Source organism: Acartia tonsa, chromosome 10, assembly GCF_053477335.1.
Source record: "Acartia tonsa isolate MP-2025a chromosome 10, ASM5347733v1, whole genome shotgun sequence".
In the NCBI taxonomy this organism is placed as follows: Eukaryota; Metazoa; Arthropoda; class Copepoda; order Calanoida; family Acartiidae; genus Acartia; species Acartia tonsa.
Genome location: NC_137269.1, coordinates 45,972,662 through 45,989,448, shown reverse-complemented (window position 1 = coordinate 45,989,448; position 16,787 = coordinate 45,972,662). Strand labels below are relative to the sequence as shown.

Genomic DNA, 16,787 nt, shown 5'->3' with positions numbered 1-16,787 from the left:
TCGCAACGGCATCGTGGATGATGGTTCTACATTGAAAGGTATGTCCAGGTAATCCTTCTTGAATTAGTTTGTTGATGTATCGGGTAACAATTTCCAGAAAGTTGTAACTGTAGGGACGCCTCCTCGTCTTCTCAAATATGCTGACTGGCAATATAACACTGAAATCCTTGTTGAAGAATAACCTGAAATAATAAAGAAGAATTAATAATAATAGCATTTAATACCTTAGACTTAAAATTGTAGTTACTGATTTATAAAACGTAAAGGCTGGTAAAATTTTACCGTAAAAGTGGTAAAAACTAGGTTTACTTATGGTATAAATTAAGTCCTGGTATACAGTAAGACAGATTTTTATATATGTATGCAATAGAAAAAAGTATCAATAGTAAACTTAGTTTTCTTTCTTATTTCTTTATTGAATGGTTTCCTAAACTTTGGCTTTAAAAATCTGGGCTGTCAATTGATGTAAAACAAATATTTTGATATCCTTTGAAATATAGGGTGCCAATCCTAAAAAATATTTTTTCGAGGGTCATGCTGTATATGAAAAGAACTTTATCCCAACCCAACCCTTTCAAATCCACAATATATTAATTACTTACCTAATCCAGACAGTATAATAGGAGATATGAGATCCCTGAGCTGCTTTCACTCCGTCGCCCGAGATGTCAAAAGTTATATGATCATCAACGGCCTGTTGTCCATTCAACCGTTTAAAGTCTGTGATGGCGTCTTGGAGGATCTCATAGGTAGGGAATCTGGAAAAAGAAATATATTTTTAACTAAAACTTGCACAATTCAAAGAAATTTTGCACCATCGGGCTCCAAATAATATTACGATGAAAAGTAATGGAACAAGGATGACAACATCCATAAAAACCAAAGCACTGTAACGGTACGACAAACGGACATTAACAATTGTGAAGTATCTGAACTGAATTTAAAAATATTAAAGTCGAACCAAAATTGAATGTAAGTAGATTTGTTAAAAAAAAATACTTCAAGAAGGATAAGGTTTATGCACATACTTAAATTTTAAGGAATTAATTATAGAGTGGCTTCGCTTATAATATTGTTCTCAAGTTGTCGCAGGAAGCAATATACCAAAGAATGATCAAACTGATAATTAGAACACTTGAAAGTTTGTTGTTAAAAAAGGAGAAAAATCGACATGTTCAAAATGGACGTACGGAAATTCTGGTAATGATTATAGAAATGCTACGCTTTCTAAATCGTATATAAACATACCTGCACTCAATCAGTGAACCAGGAGCATTTGTAGGATTATATTTGTTTTCTTTGATTTCAACTTTGTATTTGGGTTTGAATAATGTATTATATGACGGAAATTTGAAAATACACGAGCGTTTCAGAATTGCCAGGATGATTCTAACTTTGTTGTGAGAGATGGGGTTGTCTAGAACACAAACGCTTCTGAAATCATTAACAATTTCTTTCTCAAGTTCTGTAAGATGTTTGAAGGGATCCCCGTCATGATCGCCATCAGGTTCGCCATCAGGTTCGTCATCAGGGTCATCGTCATCATCTGGGTCAAAATCATCTTCAGGTATATCAAACAATTCGACGTGTTCCCAGTCCTCGGCATCTTGAATGCTGTCATTGTCTGCATCATTATTATCGTTGGTATTATTGTTGTTAATATTGTCTACAACAATATTAATGTAGTTTGTTTCTTCAGGATTGTTATTTAATCGCTCCAAAACTTGGTTTGCGTAGCATTGATAACATATACTTTCGGTTTCCTTTGTGAAGTTGGTATTGCAGCCTGTACAAACTTTACCTAAAAAAATACGATGTTAAACATGGTGTTTTATAGTTATAAACCTTCCCGGGACCTATGTGAAGGTACCCTGTAAAGGAGAACCCAATCGGTTCAGCGGTTAGCAAGATCCTTTTGAACAGACACACAGACATCCTGTTACTTTAGTATAAGGATAATGCCGTAAAGAAAAACTAGTCAAATTAGAAAGTTAAAAAATTAAAAATTCCAGAAAAAGTAGATAAATGTAGAGAGTGGGTGAAGGTGGGTTAGGTTAAGGGATCCCATGTAGAATATACACCCCTGGAACAAGGATATCTTGAGACAAACTTAACTAACGTTTGATCAAACCAATTGTTTGAAATTTAGATTGAAAGGAAAATAAAAAACAAAAATTGGGAGACAATGTTTGTGGGAATTTGGACAAACAAACAACAAACAGACAGACCGACATCGTTCTACTTTATATTACAGATATTGTAGGTTACCTTTTGACGATGCAGTTTCGTTCTCATATTCCACATCCATCAAATCCTCCTGCTGTTCTTCTTCTAGTAATGGCTGACTGTCTTCACTTTGTGGAGGTTTCTTGCGCCATTTTCTGTTTCTCGTTGCATTACAGAAGAGTTTTCTTATGGACCTCAGTTTATGCTGCAACTGGAAAAAGATTACATAATTAGTGAATTACTTATTTAAAATAATATAGGGGAGTTGTTATGGATCGTTATTTGGGCAAGCTACACGTGTCAATTGATTACAGTACATATGACTATACTGGTGTAAGAGCAAGCATGTTTATAGTGCGCTGACTGCAAGTGAAAAATAGAAATTAAAGTCGAGCATAGATTATACTTTAAGTACAGTAATGAAAAGTAAGGTCTCATCTTAAATATGTAGAAATAATTAGTTGTAAAAAGTCACCTGTACATTTTTCCTCTTATCTCCACTTCTTATACGCTTCAGTAGAGCTTTAGAGAGTGTACCAATCAAATTGTCTCCCATTGCAATAACGTCTAACAGGGGTGTATAGGTAACTCCTGAAATAAGAAGTATATGTTATAATCAGGGATGTATATTCTGCATGGGATCCCCTGCTCAGGGGGGGGGGGGGTGGAAATAAAAAATAAGTGGTTGGAGGAAAAAAAAATGTAAAAATTAAGAAAACTGAAAACATTTTTTCCATTTCCCCCCCCCCCCTCCTTGGTGAAAAAAAACTAAAGAAATGTGTGGTAGGAGGGATAAAATAAATGAAGTATAGAGTTCTTTAAATATTTTTCTATTTCCCCCCCTACTTTTTCAGAAAAAAAATAAAAAAATTTGTAGCAGGGGAAAAAAAATAAATCTTGTGCAGAATATACACCCCTGGTTATAATAATAAGGTTATTACTTGTTTACATATAACGAAAGAAGGAGAAAGTAAAAAAGGGGGGGGGGGGGGAGTGACACTTTTTGAAACCAAAATTAAATGTCAAAGGAACTCACAAAATAAAGAGTTAGAGTTACAAACAAGAAAATACCCTTATTTATTCTTTGATTGTCTATAAAATTAATTAAACTTACCTATCAAAATTGTGATCCAATTATACATACGTCATCCAGCGTTGGTCTGACATTTTTTTACTTTGAAAAAAATAACTATATACAATATACATAATATTTTGTTTGTTCCAGTCCTGACCTGGATAATACCTATATAAATTTCCTGCCTTCCCTGAAAAGCCGACGAACGCATATATAATCGAGCCCCACTGGTCGTGACTTTTGCAGAATTCTGCAGTTGCATGGAGTTTTATTATAACAACAATGTTGAACCCAGAAAATTTGTTAATTTGCTATAAAATAAATAATAATAAATAATAAAAAACAACATAACAAAAATATCAAAAAACAAAAACAAAAAATAAAACATATCAATTAAGATCTCCTAGAGAGCTATAGCCAGAAGCTTAAAAAACTGTACACGTGCATACGTAATCGTCGGCTTTAGGGGTAAATAATGTTTATTAATGTTTATATGCAGGAAATTATATATCTGCACGACCAGTGGGGCTCGATCACTGTCACCATGGGTACTTAATTATAAAATATATGGGCGCTGCAATCAAAGAGAGGTTAACGTAAATGTTCTGAAAGAACAAATTGATGTTATCCTCTTAGGAAATACCCCCCCCCCTAGAAAAACGGCCCCTGGCCTCTACCTAGCCGTATAACTTAACCTAGCCTAACCTAACCCAGCAATTTAGTTTGGGGGGGGGGGGGGGATGGGGAGTTAAATAATACAAACAAAATTTTCTAAGAGGATAACGCCACAAATTACAATTAAAATTCGCTTTCAGCATGGATATCCGGAGGCTGGATGGAATCGCCGGCGGCGAGCTCGGCTTCTCCTAGCTTCTCCTTTCTCTTCCCTGAAAGGAAAGAACATTGAATTAAAAATGAGAAAACTAAAGCGTTTTTTAATGAAGAAACTCAAAGAATTCTGAAACATTTTTTGGTTAAAAACAATTTTTTCCCCTGCTACAAAAGACAACTAGCCATGAACAAGAGCATGTGATTTGAAGCAACTTCCATCATTGATCCACTTATTTCTTTTTTCCCCCTCCCCTCCCCCCCCCCCCGGAGCAGAATATACACCCCTGCAATAATTTCGTAGTTTTTACCTTGTTACTCTGGGTTTTATTTAGAAAAAAGGGCTGACGTTGGTGAGGAAAGGTGCACAGTCGGCTTCATGGTCAATGACACGTCTCTCGGTATCATCCAGGCGGGGTCTCTCGTTCTCGTAGAGATTCTCGGGCATAGGTTCAATCTTCTTTAAGTGTGTCTCTACCCAACCGTGATGGTATAAAAGTTTTACTATTTCAACAGCGTCATCAATGCCACATGATTCTTCTTGAACTCGAATATTTAGCTTGGAGAAGAGTCTCAACATCCTAACCATGAGGGCGTCCCATCTGTCATGCAGCTCGTGGTATTGGTATGGATCCATCCTAATTTGAGGAATGATTATTTTGTTTGTCTTGTTTATTTTTGGGAGGGGTGTGATTAATGTTTTTTAACTTTCCGGTATTTTATTTGTCCTTAAACAAGGGGGGGGGGGGGAGAAGGCCTGGAGCTCCGGAACCTGGAGGCCTATCCAAAAAATATTAAAACTTGGGAAAATTCATCATATAAGAATGATTTTATCCCTAATAACCTATACTCTCAGTCCAAAGATAAAGCCTATACTCCCTGTTTACGCAAATGTGTCAAAACTTCCCCCCCCCCCCCCCCTATTTATTTAAAACAAATTTTGTAGCAGGAGAAAAAAAATAAATCTTATACAGCTAATATACACCCATACCTGTTATTATGATGTACGCGTACCCAGGTGATTAACTTGAATAGCCTGTTATTCAGAACTATCTGAAAAGGTAGAATATTTAAGAAATAAAAAATTACAAAATAAAAATAGCTCGTATTCATTCGAATCCGGTGGATAGGAACAGGTGTTCTCATTCATACGCCAAAAAACTAGGTAACTAGCATATCGTATTATATGCATGGTTTTCTACGAATATAAAAATCTAAAAGCATAAGATTAAAAACAGTTATTTTTAGCCAGTGCCTCCGGCACCTCTGGGCCAAAAAAGTAGTTTCATTCTTATAATTGTACTCCTATATTTGCGACAATCCGTTTATACTACGGTGCAAGACATATATTTATTAATTTTACATTTAAAAAAGTCCTGTATATTACGTAAGCTAAAAAGAGTCCCAAAAATGGGAGAAAAAACGAATACGAAGAATATTTTAGAAAGAATTTTCAATAATTAATGATAAAATTTGAATTATAAAACAGAATGATACATATTAACGTCTTAATTCACTGTAATTTCACTAAAAATGATTACTAAAATACAAAAATGCACCGTAGTCATATAGTCCAGTTGAATTATTGCGCCGATGGAAAGTTACGGTTGCCAACATACAGATTGAATAGGTGGCAAAACACTTTGCAAGACAGTTATATTTTTAATCGTAAAATTGCAACGAATAATAACATTTCATGAATTATATAAGTTATGCAGTTTTAATTAATTAACCGGTAAAATATTAAAATGATATTATATACATAAGGTGTTTTTTAAAGTTTGGCAACTTTGTCCAGCACGTTGATTTTATCATCTGAAAACAGGGTTACGAAAGTTAAATAAATGTAAATTTTTTTTAATGTGAATGTAATATATTTTTGGCAATGACTTAAATGAAATATCATCGATAAAATATAAAAAAATATATTGCAATGGATATAAAAGAAATATTTTTCAATATAAAGTTGTATACCTGTACAGAGCATGTGCATGAATGCCGCTATACCGATTGAAAACTATTGTAAACAATGAGTGTTATAGTTCAAGTCTCTTAGAGAAAATACGTGTTATATCCAAGTATGATTGACAGGAGATGGTCCATGTCACAAGATTTATATGAATGTCAGTTAAGAACTCCTAGAGAGCTATATATTCAGAAGTTTAAAAAAGTACTTGTCTACCAGTCTTGGCTGTTAGTGTTGATATATGGACCCTGCAATCAAAGAGATGATAGTCAGATGTTTAAAAAAGTACGTGTCCACCTTCAGTCTTGGCTGTTAGTATATGGACCCTGCAATCAAAGAGTGGTTTGCGTAAAAGTAAGTGTTTAAATAATTTTAATATAAAAACATTAATAATATAGGACCTTGAGCGTACGGTTTTAGGCTGCCTTCGATTAACGGTTTAAGTTTTACTAGCGGCTATGCCCCTTAGAAGCCTCTAGGGGCACTTAAAGTAGGAAGAGAAAAGTCGAGGCCTCATCCTATTTTTAATTTGAGTTTCAGCTATAGATTAAAATAAATAAAAAGCTTCGTTGTAAAAGAGAACAATATTAATATATATAATAGGATAATTGTTTTAAGCCTTTTTTAAACCTTTTTGATTTGATCTAAGAAACACTTTTTATCCTATTCTTAATATTAAATAATCCGGGTTTAATATATATGAATGTAAGAAATATTAATAAATTATATTTAAATTGAATATTGTTTTTCAGGTTCAGCAACACTGATTCATCAGAAATAACTATTTGGGCGCTGCAATTAAAGATTGGCTCACATAGAAGTAAGTTTTAAATAATGTAATAAAAAAATCAATATAATTTAGGACCTTACGCATGGTTTTAAGCTACTTCGATAAACTGTTTGTTTTATAATTTTTTAAACCTTTTTGATATATGATATAAGAACGACTTTTTATCCTATTCTTAATATTTAAAGTATTCTACTATTAATATATATAAATAATAATAGAAATATTAACAAATTATATTTCAATTAATATTGTTTTTCAGACTTAACCAGGAATCAGATTCGTGAGAAAATATATGGGCGCTGCAATTAGTGAATGGTTTACATAGAAGTAAGTGTTAAAATAATTTTAATAAGAACATGGATATTTTAGGCCATGTTATTAAGACTATCCTTTAACGAAACCTTTTTAATTCAACCTTGCTACGAAGCCTTGTGTGATACCGGTAGAGTGTTTGATTTCTTAGGGAACCACACTAATTACATAATATTATCTTGAGTTAGACAGGTTTTATAAGCTGTAAACAGACTAATACAATTAGATATGTCATTATCTTTAAATTATTTATTATAATTTATATAATAGCACCTTTGAAATAAGCTCATATTATATCCAACCTATATTCGCCCTTTAAGGTTTATGATTGTTTTAAGCGTAACGAAGTTTTATACCCTTAATAGAAAGATATTATAAGATGTGTTTTATGTAAAATAATATTAAAAATATATATAAATTATATTTCAATTAATATTCTTTTTCAGGTTTAGCTTCGCACACAGCTGGGTGTATTCTCTGATTATAAGCTGACCGCAATTCGACCGTGGAACATTTCTTAAGCACCAACATGAAGCTGTTGCCATCAGAAATTCATCCGTTAAAAGTAAGTGTTTAATTATTTGTAATAAAAGATAGTTGGAATAATCCTACACGCAACTACGGCAACACCTCGGCCCCAAAAGGTAGTTTCCATGTATACAAGCATAACAAATATGAAGTTAATATACACAGACACACATCGAACTACCTTTATGAAACTGTATACTAAATTATATTAACAATTAAGCTATTATTAAATTTATTAGATAGATATTAAACTGGTTAGACAAAAGTTAATACATAAAAATAATGTACTAGATAGGTAGCTATTTAAAATTAGATTTTACTACTTTATATTATTGAAACAGTACATTCAGGATATTATTAAAATCTAAACAGCATTACATTCATCCTCGTGCATGTTTACTTCGTGAAGAACAGCTGCCAGTTCGGCAGCCTGGGCAGCGGCGGGCAGCAGAGGGGAAGGACGGCAGCGATTAAGATGTGTAGTAATCCATCCATGTTGATATAACCTCTTACAAACCTCCCTCTGGATCTCGACATTGTCAGTTCTGGCTCTAATCTCTAGACTCTCTCTTAGTACTAACATACGACTATTTAATTCATACCATAACTCCAAATTCCCGTTATAAGACATTCTTAGTTTCTCTCAGTCTGGTTATGTATTGATAACTGAATTAAACTTTCTCTAATAAGCAGGCACATACACAAGCTGTATCTACTTTCTCCATGAAATTTTCCCAAAACCGTTAACTTTCCTTTTTGTAAGGCCTTTTTGATTTGTTAATCCTTTAATTGCTTAATTTAAAAATGAATATTCTTTTTCAGGATTTTGGAGTTGAACCAGTTTTGAAGTACGTGGAGCTTTGCAGTTCCATGGAGAACAACTAGAGTTCCATCTCAACATGTAACAGTCACAGATTATACAAAAAATTTCATTATTTATTATAACGACAATGTTGAACCGAGAAAATATGTTAAAATATGTTAGTCAGTTAAAATTAACAAATAATTTACAGAACGATACTAATAAGTTTTATTATGACGATCAATGTTGAACAGAGAATATTCTGTTAGTCAGTTAAAATTAACTTAAATAAAGCGTATTGATTACAATCAGTGTTTATTATGACGACAATGTTGACACCTAACATTCCACAGCTAAAATTCTAAAAAATATTGACTTTAACATATAAAGCGTATTGATTACAATCCGCCCAATCGGTGTTTATTAATTAAGTTCTACTCGAGAGCTCCAAACATTCCACAAGCTAAAATTCTAAAAAATGTTATTTACAGAAACGATACTAGTAAGTTTTGTAGTTTCAGTATTGACCTGGATAATATCTATATGACCTGTTATGTTATAATATGAAATAAATTCTAAATAAAATCATTATCATCATTATATTTTATTTGCGATTTTTATCATTAAGTAGAAGGATGTTTGTTTGGAAAAATCTGGACTTAGCCTAAAAATTTACCTAAAAATATTGACAAGAATTTAATTAACAAGTAAGAATGGAAAAACCTACCTTAAATACTGGAGATCTTGAGGCAAGTATAAACTTGTGCACTTTTAATTTGGAGGTACTAGTTTCTATCAAACAATCAGTAAACTCTGGATCCTCAAAACAATTCTCCAGGTCACCAGAGAGACAGGATACTGCACTTTCAGGTCCAGGTTTTATAACTTCCAGCCAAATAGTCAGAGTACCTCCAGGTAGGAGACTTGCCTGATTGTTCTTCAGTACATTAATCTCCATAAAAGCAGCATTACAATTTACCTCTCCAGGTGGCACTGTTATCAATCGACATTTAGGCATCAGTAGTAGACTGTTGTTATCTTGGATGCCAATCTTTTGTAGTTTCAGTATTGACCTGGATAATATCTATATGACCTGTTATGTTATAATATGAAATAAATTCTAAATAAAATCATTATCATCATATTTTATTAATTTCATATTCCATATAACGAAAGCAAATAGTGCTGAGTAAAAGGATGCTTTGTTTGGAAAGTATTAGGTCTGAATATTTCCTCATTATATTTTATTTGCGATTTTTATCATTAAGTAGAAGGATGTTTGTTTGGAAAAATCTGGACTTAGCCAAAAAATTTACCTTGTCAATTTTTACCAAAAAGTTGGTCAAATTTTACCAAGTTTTTTTTTTTGGCAGAGTCCAAAAATTTGGACTTAGCCTAAAAATTTACCTTGTCAATTTTTACCAAAAAGTTGGTCAAATTTTACCAAGTTTTTTTTTTTGGCAAAGTCAAAAAATTTGGACTTAGCCTAAAAATTTACCTTGTCAATTTTTACCAAAAAGTTGGTCAAATTTTACCAAGTTTTTTTTTTTGGCAAAGTCCAAAAATTTGGACTTAGCCTAAAAATTTACCTTGTCAATTTTTACCAAAAAGTTGGTCAAATTTTACCAAGTTTTTTTTTTTGGCAAAGTCCAAAAATTTGGACTTAGCCTAAAAATTTACCTTGTCAATTTTTACCAAAAAGTTGGTCAAATTTTACCAAGTTCATTTTTTTTGGCAAAGTCCAAAAATCTGGACTTAGCCTAAAAAAATACCTTGTCAAATTTTACCAACTTTTTGGTAAAAATTGACCAAATTGTGTTTTTTTGTCTAAGTCCGAAAATTCGGACTTAACCTGAAAAATAGAGTTGTAAAATTGACCACATTTTTGGTAAAACTTCCAAAAGTGGTAAAATTGAAAAAAAAAAAAAAAATTTAAATTTAGGCTTCATTGTATAAAAGTCATTATTTTAAAGTACTACAACTGATTATGAAGAGCTGTTTTTTATTTAAAACACAAAAAACGGGTTTTTTTGTTTCGTCAAATTTTACAAAAAAAATGGTAAAATTTGACTAATTTTTTGGCTAAAATTTTTGCTGGTAAAATTTACCACGAAACTGGTATATTATACCAGGTTGACCAGCTTTACCACTTTTCTGGTAAAACGATTTTTTTTTCTGGTATTTCGTAGAACCTGGGTCAGTCTAAAGGCTAATACATATGAAAGGTTTTGTGATTTTTATGTATTTTTTATGATAATGAATATCTGCCTTATAACTCATTTTGTCCGTTTGTCCAACCACAATTTTCGTGCTTTGATAATTATTTTCGTTGTCATCCTTTTCAAAGGCAGCAAAATTATAAATTCAACAAAATTGTATTTATACATTTATTTTATTTGTTAGGGAAAAAAATATTTGTATTAGTATCTAGCATATAAGGTAGAGTATTAATATGCTAATTAGACCAAATAAGTATATCAAATAACATTATATTACATTGCGGTAGTATTTTATACATAATCATATTCTCTATATTGTACTAGGTTACTTTACATAAGTAGCCAGGTAGATAAAATTAGATTAAACTAAAAGTTAATTTATTTCAAGTTACTCAACTTATTTTTATGTATTAAGGGGTAGTTGCACGAAGTGAATTTAAACTTGAATTTGGTGAACCGCATATTTTTTTGTGTTCAATAGTTTAAACTAAATCTATAGGACATATATGTACTTGAAAGAAGCTCAATTTTCTACCAGGAAATTTTAAAAATATCGAGACTTGAAAATCCTAATTTTTGGATATATGCAACATAAATGCCTGTCCTGTTTTCTTCAAAAAAAAGCATGATGACTATTAAGGTGGTGCCTCATTTATTGTAATACAGAATTATGTTTGTTAGATGGTATGCTTGTAATTTATGCTTGCACTTCATGCAACTATCCCTTTGGGTTAGAATTGACGCAAGTAACTTACAAAGGTTAGCTTATTGTCAGGGAGGTGTCGGGTTCGATTCTGGACTATCTTAAATGTTTAATATGAAACTACTGCTGCTATGTCAGTACGTGACACTAAAAGTAAGAGTAGGAGGAATGCCTTAAACCTTGAACAATGTACTGTAAATTAAAGAGAAGATATGCAACCAATAATAAAAAAAATATTTAATTTCATATGGGAAAAAAATAAAGATTAAATGTAATATAATAAAAAGATTGTTTATGATAATTATGAGAATTATATTACAATATTTATGTATGCAGGTGCGTGCACTGAATACTTTCCAGGGGATGGAGGGGGGTGGGGGGATTTTTTGTTGGAGGGAATTGTTGTAGGACAAAAATTTCTGAAATGAATTTTTGCAAGGAGAATTTTTATTGATTTCGAGGGTGGGTGGAAAACAAAACATTCCTTATCACTACCCCCCCCCCCTCCCTCTACCCCTACATCCTACACGCCCCTGTATATTTGTATGTATAATAACTCGTGTTGTATATTTAGATAATATACATATATACATAATATATTGATATAATTAGTATGGTAAAGCTGATTTTACCTCTGTATACATCTGTACTCTAAGCGAAGCTACTCTATAAGTTTTCGTGTCTTTAATCTGCCCTTTTGTCTGTCAGGTTACATACTAGAATGATACGCTTTTTCAACTTACAATTGTGTAGCTACTACTACAATTGAATGACAATTTATAACTTCAATTGCTTTTTTTATATTTTTTTGTGCTCGTCTGTTTTCTTCATTCAGGAAAACATAATGTCTACTTTATCAGGGTATAAAGTTTTCAAAGTAATCTTATTCGTTGGCTCAAGAACTTTGGGTTATTGTAATGAAATTTTCCAAACTTTTCAATAAATAAATTTGATCTTAAGAAGGGGTAATTTAGATTATTATCATTGGGGCATATACGTTTATCAAATTGTCTTATCCCTTAAGATCCCCTGTACTTTTGTACATTATTTTGTAAATTAGCATACATGTAGATAAATATAATAATGAAGACACAAATAATTTATTTTCACGTTTATCTGATTTTGTCATAGTTTTCCTGTAAGGTTTTCATCTTTTGTAGCAATGCTTCTTTATATCTAGGGTATTATAGTCTGTTTATAGTATGAGTATTGTAATTTACAAGTTCAGGTAATAGCTGACGTATCTAACTTACAAGCAGTGTCGTGCACAGGGTTTTGCAGGATGAATAGAGAGGTGTAAAATGTTTCCAAGAAACTTATATCTCAACCATTAATTGGATGACGTTTGTCTAGAAGTCGTAATTGTAACTAAATCTATTTTTCTTAGAATTGCATTTTAGTAAAGTTTAAAGGAAATAAATATAACACTAAGAATGAAAAATTTACAATTCATAGAAGACGAAGAAAGTCGCTTAATGTGACGTCATAAAAATAAGAGATTATCCACTCCTCCTTTCCTCATCCCTCCTTATTATGACGTCAGAATTTTATTGAGTTTCTTTTAAGAGTTTCTTCGTCTTAAAATTCATACCGAGAATAATCTTGAAACTCTTACAAAAGGGAAAACAGCTAGCTCACCAGTGCTCAGCTCATACATAATAAATCAGATTTATGATATCTATCAATATTGTAAACAAATACCAAGTATTTATATGTACAGTTTATGTTGTACAATACAGTGATCCGAAAGGATAAGACATTGGCGGAAAAGTTGATGTACATCCCCAATGATGATACACAAAATTACCCCTTCTATAAAGTACAATTTGTTTTTGAAGGGTTTGAAACATTCACCTTAATGAACCAACCAATTAATATTCAATAAAAGTCCTCAATGTTATTCAACGAATACGAAAACATTATTATAAACTTTGGGGACTAGTGTCATAAATAGCTAAATCTCCCCTTCTCTATGAGTACAATATGTATATGTAGTGCCTTATCTTACCCCCCCCCCCTTCCCAAGCTTCTAATATATTTAGAAAGTGAAAATTAAAATTTAATTAGTTCTTTGAAAGGGGTAATTTTTTTAGCTTAATTTGTTAAACGAAAAGTGTTTTCTAAAATGCACCCCCACCCCCCCTCTTTTCTCACTTTTTCATTTTTAATGCAATCCAAGCATGAAAAGATATTAAGGGCTTTTTAGAGAAATATTTAATTTAAAAAATATTTATTGGCAAAAAATCAGCTCCAATTTTCGTTTTTTTTCTAAATTTTTAAATGAGGTAAGGAAGTCTGGGGGGGGGGGTAAAATCTGCCCTGACCTATTTATGGTGGATATTGGCCCTGGGTATCTGTATGTATGTTGGAAGGAATATTAACTGGCCTCCGGCCATATCAACCATTAACATAGACTCAATAATAATATTATTGGAATCAGTCCAACTTTTTATATCTTTATAAATATGTAATAAAAAAAAGTTTTTGTGTGATTATGTAATAAAATCATTTTATACTACAGTTATGATTTATTTTAGTTATCATAAAGATGTTTTAGCCCCAAACAGGCACAACTCATTACCATGTACAGACAAAGATCGTGTAATCAAAGGGTTGGTTGTCTGCTATGTTTTGTACCACGGGTATGAGGTGAAGGACCAAGAGTCTGACCTTGAGTTGACAAGTTGACTGTTAAGTCCAGGTGTAAATCACCCATATGACATTATAATATCATAAAGATATTATTTTAAAAAGATTAAATCTCTAAAAGGAGTATTTTGGGGTGTATGTTGATTTATCGTTCATTGTCTTACCTCTGGAATCAATACACAATATATTATATTATTCAATATTGAATTCATAATTTAATATAAACTTTAAGAGTAGCTTTTAATGTACTTTTGATCATGGAACTGTTTTAATTATACATACAAAAATTGAAAAAAATATGTTTTGATGTAGTAGTTTATACTATACATTTAACCAATTCTACCTTATTGTATGATTAGAACACGTTATCCCATAGACAACCGTTCTTTGCAACTTTGTATGCTTAACATACTTGATTAATGGTCAGCTGAATTCTAGTTTTTGATTTTGTACACTGTACAATTACATAGCACCCTCATCCTATCTCAATATTTACTACTAGCTAAAGAAGCTTCTAACTTCCAAAAAATCTAAATCTTAAAAAATTTAAATTTTGAATGTATGTATAATGTATAAATCGTTTTTTTGTTTTTCGCTTTTCCCTTTGACTGGAGTAGCTGAAAATAGCGTTTGTAATAGTTGGGTTATCTGCTGTACAACTTCGGAAATTAGGGAAGAAATAGGCAATCCATTTTCAGTTGATCTGATTGATTCATAGAGGGGCATAATAGGTTTTTTACATTATTAATACATTGCCAAAAAATAAACATGTTATTCTGTGTGTCCAGAAATGAAACAGAGCTCGTCTTCCGCTAATCCGCCGTCAGTTTCCGCAGCTGACGTTGTTAACTTAATTATAAAGGCTCGGCAGCCGCACATAAGCCTTCAATTAAAAACTGCTTGTTTGTAAAATCAATCCTAAAATTAATTTAAAAAAAACAGGTTTAGACATTCAGCTGAATTTTAGAGATATTAAATGACGAAAGCCGAAAGCTTATTGTCACAAAAATGCAGTAGAACGACTTTATATCAATCCAAGTCCATCATATGTTTTTCTTACAATAATAAAAATAGTCGACTGCCAATCCATAAAGAAGAAAAATACATTCGAAAGAAACAAATTACATCTCATTTTATTTATCTATTTTAGATAAAATCATGAGAGATTTTTTATTAAAAGAAAATTGAGAAAAGGGTTTCTGTACAAAACGATATTAAACTCTAAATGATATAATTTAAAAACCTTCAAAGAAATGTATAATGTATATGATATAAATTTCTTATAATAATTAAAAGTTAAGTTTCTTATTTACTGCATTACATTCAATATAATTGAAAAATAAAACTTTTATGACATAATAGCTCTCTTAAAAAATTCTAATCCCTCTGGTTAAAAAAATATTCAACCCAGTGGCTTCGACCCTTGCATCTAGCTTGCTTTCCTAAAATGATTAATGATTTTATTTTTTAGATTAGTAGAAAATTACCTGTAAAACGATGCTATGCACGGTTTTTCGGTATGTCTGAGAACCGGATATTTATCGGTTTCGTAGCCATATTTAAATGTATATAAAATGAGTAATTATCTTCTTACAAACTGTTTGGTGGCCACATCCTGTAAAATATCCAATTTCAAGCAAAAACTGTTGTATAGCCTCTATATATTTTACTATAGTCTAGGTTATATTAGATTTATAAGTATGCCAGACAGAAAAATATTCTTAATTCATAAAAAAATTATTTTACATACATTATTCTAAATTTGATAGTGAAAATCAAAATAAACTTTTAAAAAGTATTATTATGGTCGGTCCATTCGTTATTTTTGTCCTATAGATTTTAATGTTAATGATAATTCCTGTAAAAGTTAGGTAAATTACCTTTTGGTTTTAATTGATTATAATTTATGAAAAATGAATTATTCGGCTTGTAATACTGCTACTTTTTTGTTGCCCATACTAATTATATATAATATATAAAAAACCTCTAAAAAATATCTGATTTTAATATTAAGAAAGTAAATCAAACCCGAAAACTTGGTAAAAGAGGAAGATTAGACCTTCTTTATTATTTAAAGTAAATAATTCGTCGTGTAATACTCCTACATCTTGTGTTGCCCATACTGATAAATATGTATTTGTGTGGCTAGAGCCCGGAGCCGCATTCTATCCTGACACAAAGATTAATGTACCTCTGCTAAAGGTCTCTAATTACTATGGATATTATTGACCCGCTACCACCAACCTCAGTTTCGTGGATTTTTTTCTCGTCTAAATTTGCGCATTATTTGAATTGAAGTCTTGTAAAAGAAATTGGTGCCTTTTTTTAAAGTGCCTCTCGAGAATCATTTTTAAGCCTTATTTTTTTAAAAAATAGATTGAAAGTAAGGGAGAAGTCGTTTTTCTCCTGAGCCCTGTGTACTAGTATCCAGTATGATTTAAAAAGTAAAGCAATAAACAAACATTAAAAATGATGGGGTTTCGGGGTGTTGTGCTCAATAAGGCGCTTTGGGGAAATACATCAAAAAATTATTTAACAATAGACAGCAACATAAACTTTTTTGTTATTTCTTGTCAATAATACTTACTTTATTTCATTTAGTCAATATAAACTATTGCAATTTTACATCACAATAATGTGTCCCGATTTTTTTTACATGGAAAACCACCGAACCAGTATGGAAAGTGTT

General features: G+C 31.6%; 3 protein-coding genes across 4 annotated transcripts in view; 2 read left to right on the top strand and 1 right to left on the bottom strand.

Moving 5' to 3' along the window:
* The window catches only part of LOC145330154 (uncharacterized), a 246,091-nt gene that overhangs the window by 36,781 nt on the left and 192,523 nt on the right, over nucleotides 1-16,787 (top strand). The window lies entirely within an intron of this gene.
* The window catches only part of LOC145330153 (neuronal acetylcholine receptor subunit alpha-4-like), a 242,877-nt gene that overhangs the window by 96,701 nt on the left and 129,389 nt on the right, over nucleotides 1-16,787 (top strand). The window lies entirely within an intron of this gene.
* LOC145330155 (uncharacterized) lies at nucleotides 429-4,032 on the bottom strand. Its single transcript, XM_080174740.1, has 5 exons — nucleotides 3,341-4,032; nucleotides 2,702-2,817; nucleotides 2,269-2,437; nucleotides 1,249-1,801; nucleotides 429-758 (listed from the first exon to the last, which is right to left on the bottom strand). Exons 1-5 carry the CDS (start codon nucleotides 3,366-3,368, stop codon nucleotides 599-601), a joined length of 1,026 nt encoding a protein of 341 aa, XP_080030866.1. The 5' UTR covers nucleotides 3,369-4,032; the 3' UTR covers nucleotides 429-598.

Bases quoted from the DNA above. Each gene is read 5' to 3' on its own strand.
- LOC145330155 (XM_080174740.1), bottom strand. From the start codon at position 3,368: ATGTATAATTGGATCACAATTTTGATAG. The intron at 2,818-3,340 runs GTAAGTTTAATT...TTCTTATTTCAG, and splicing joins TTGGATCACAATTTTGATAG to GAGTTACCTATACACCCCTG. The intron at 2,438-2,701 runs GTGACTTTTTAC...ATCTTTTTCCAG, and splicing joins ATAAGAGGAAAAATGTACAG to TTGCAGCATAAACTGAGGTC.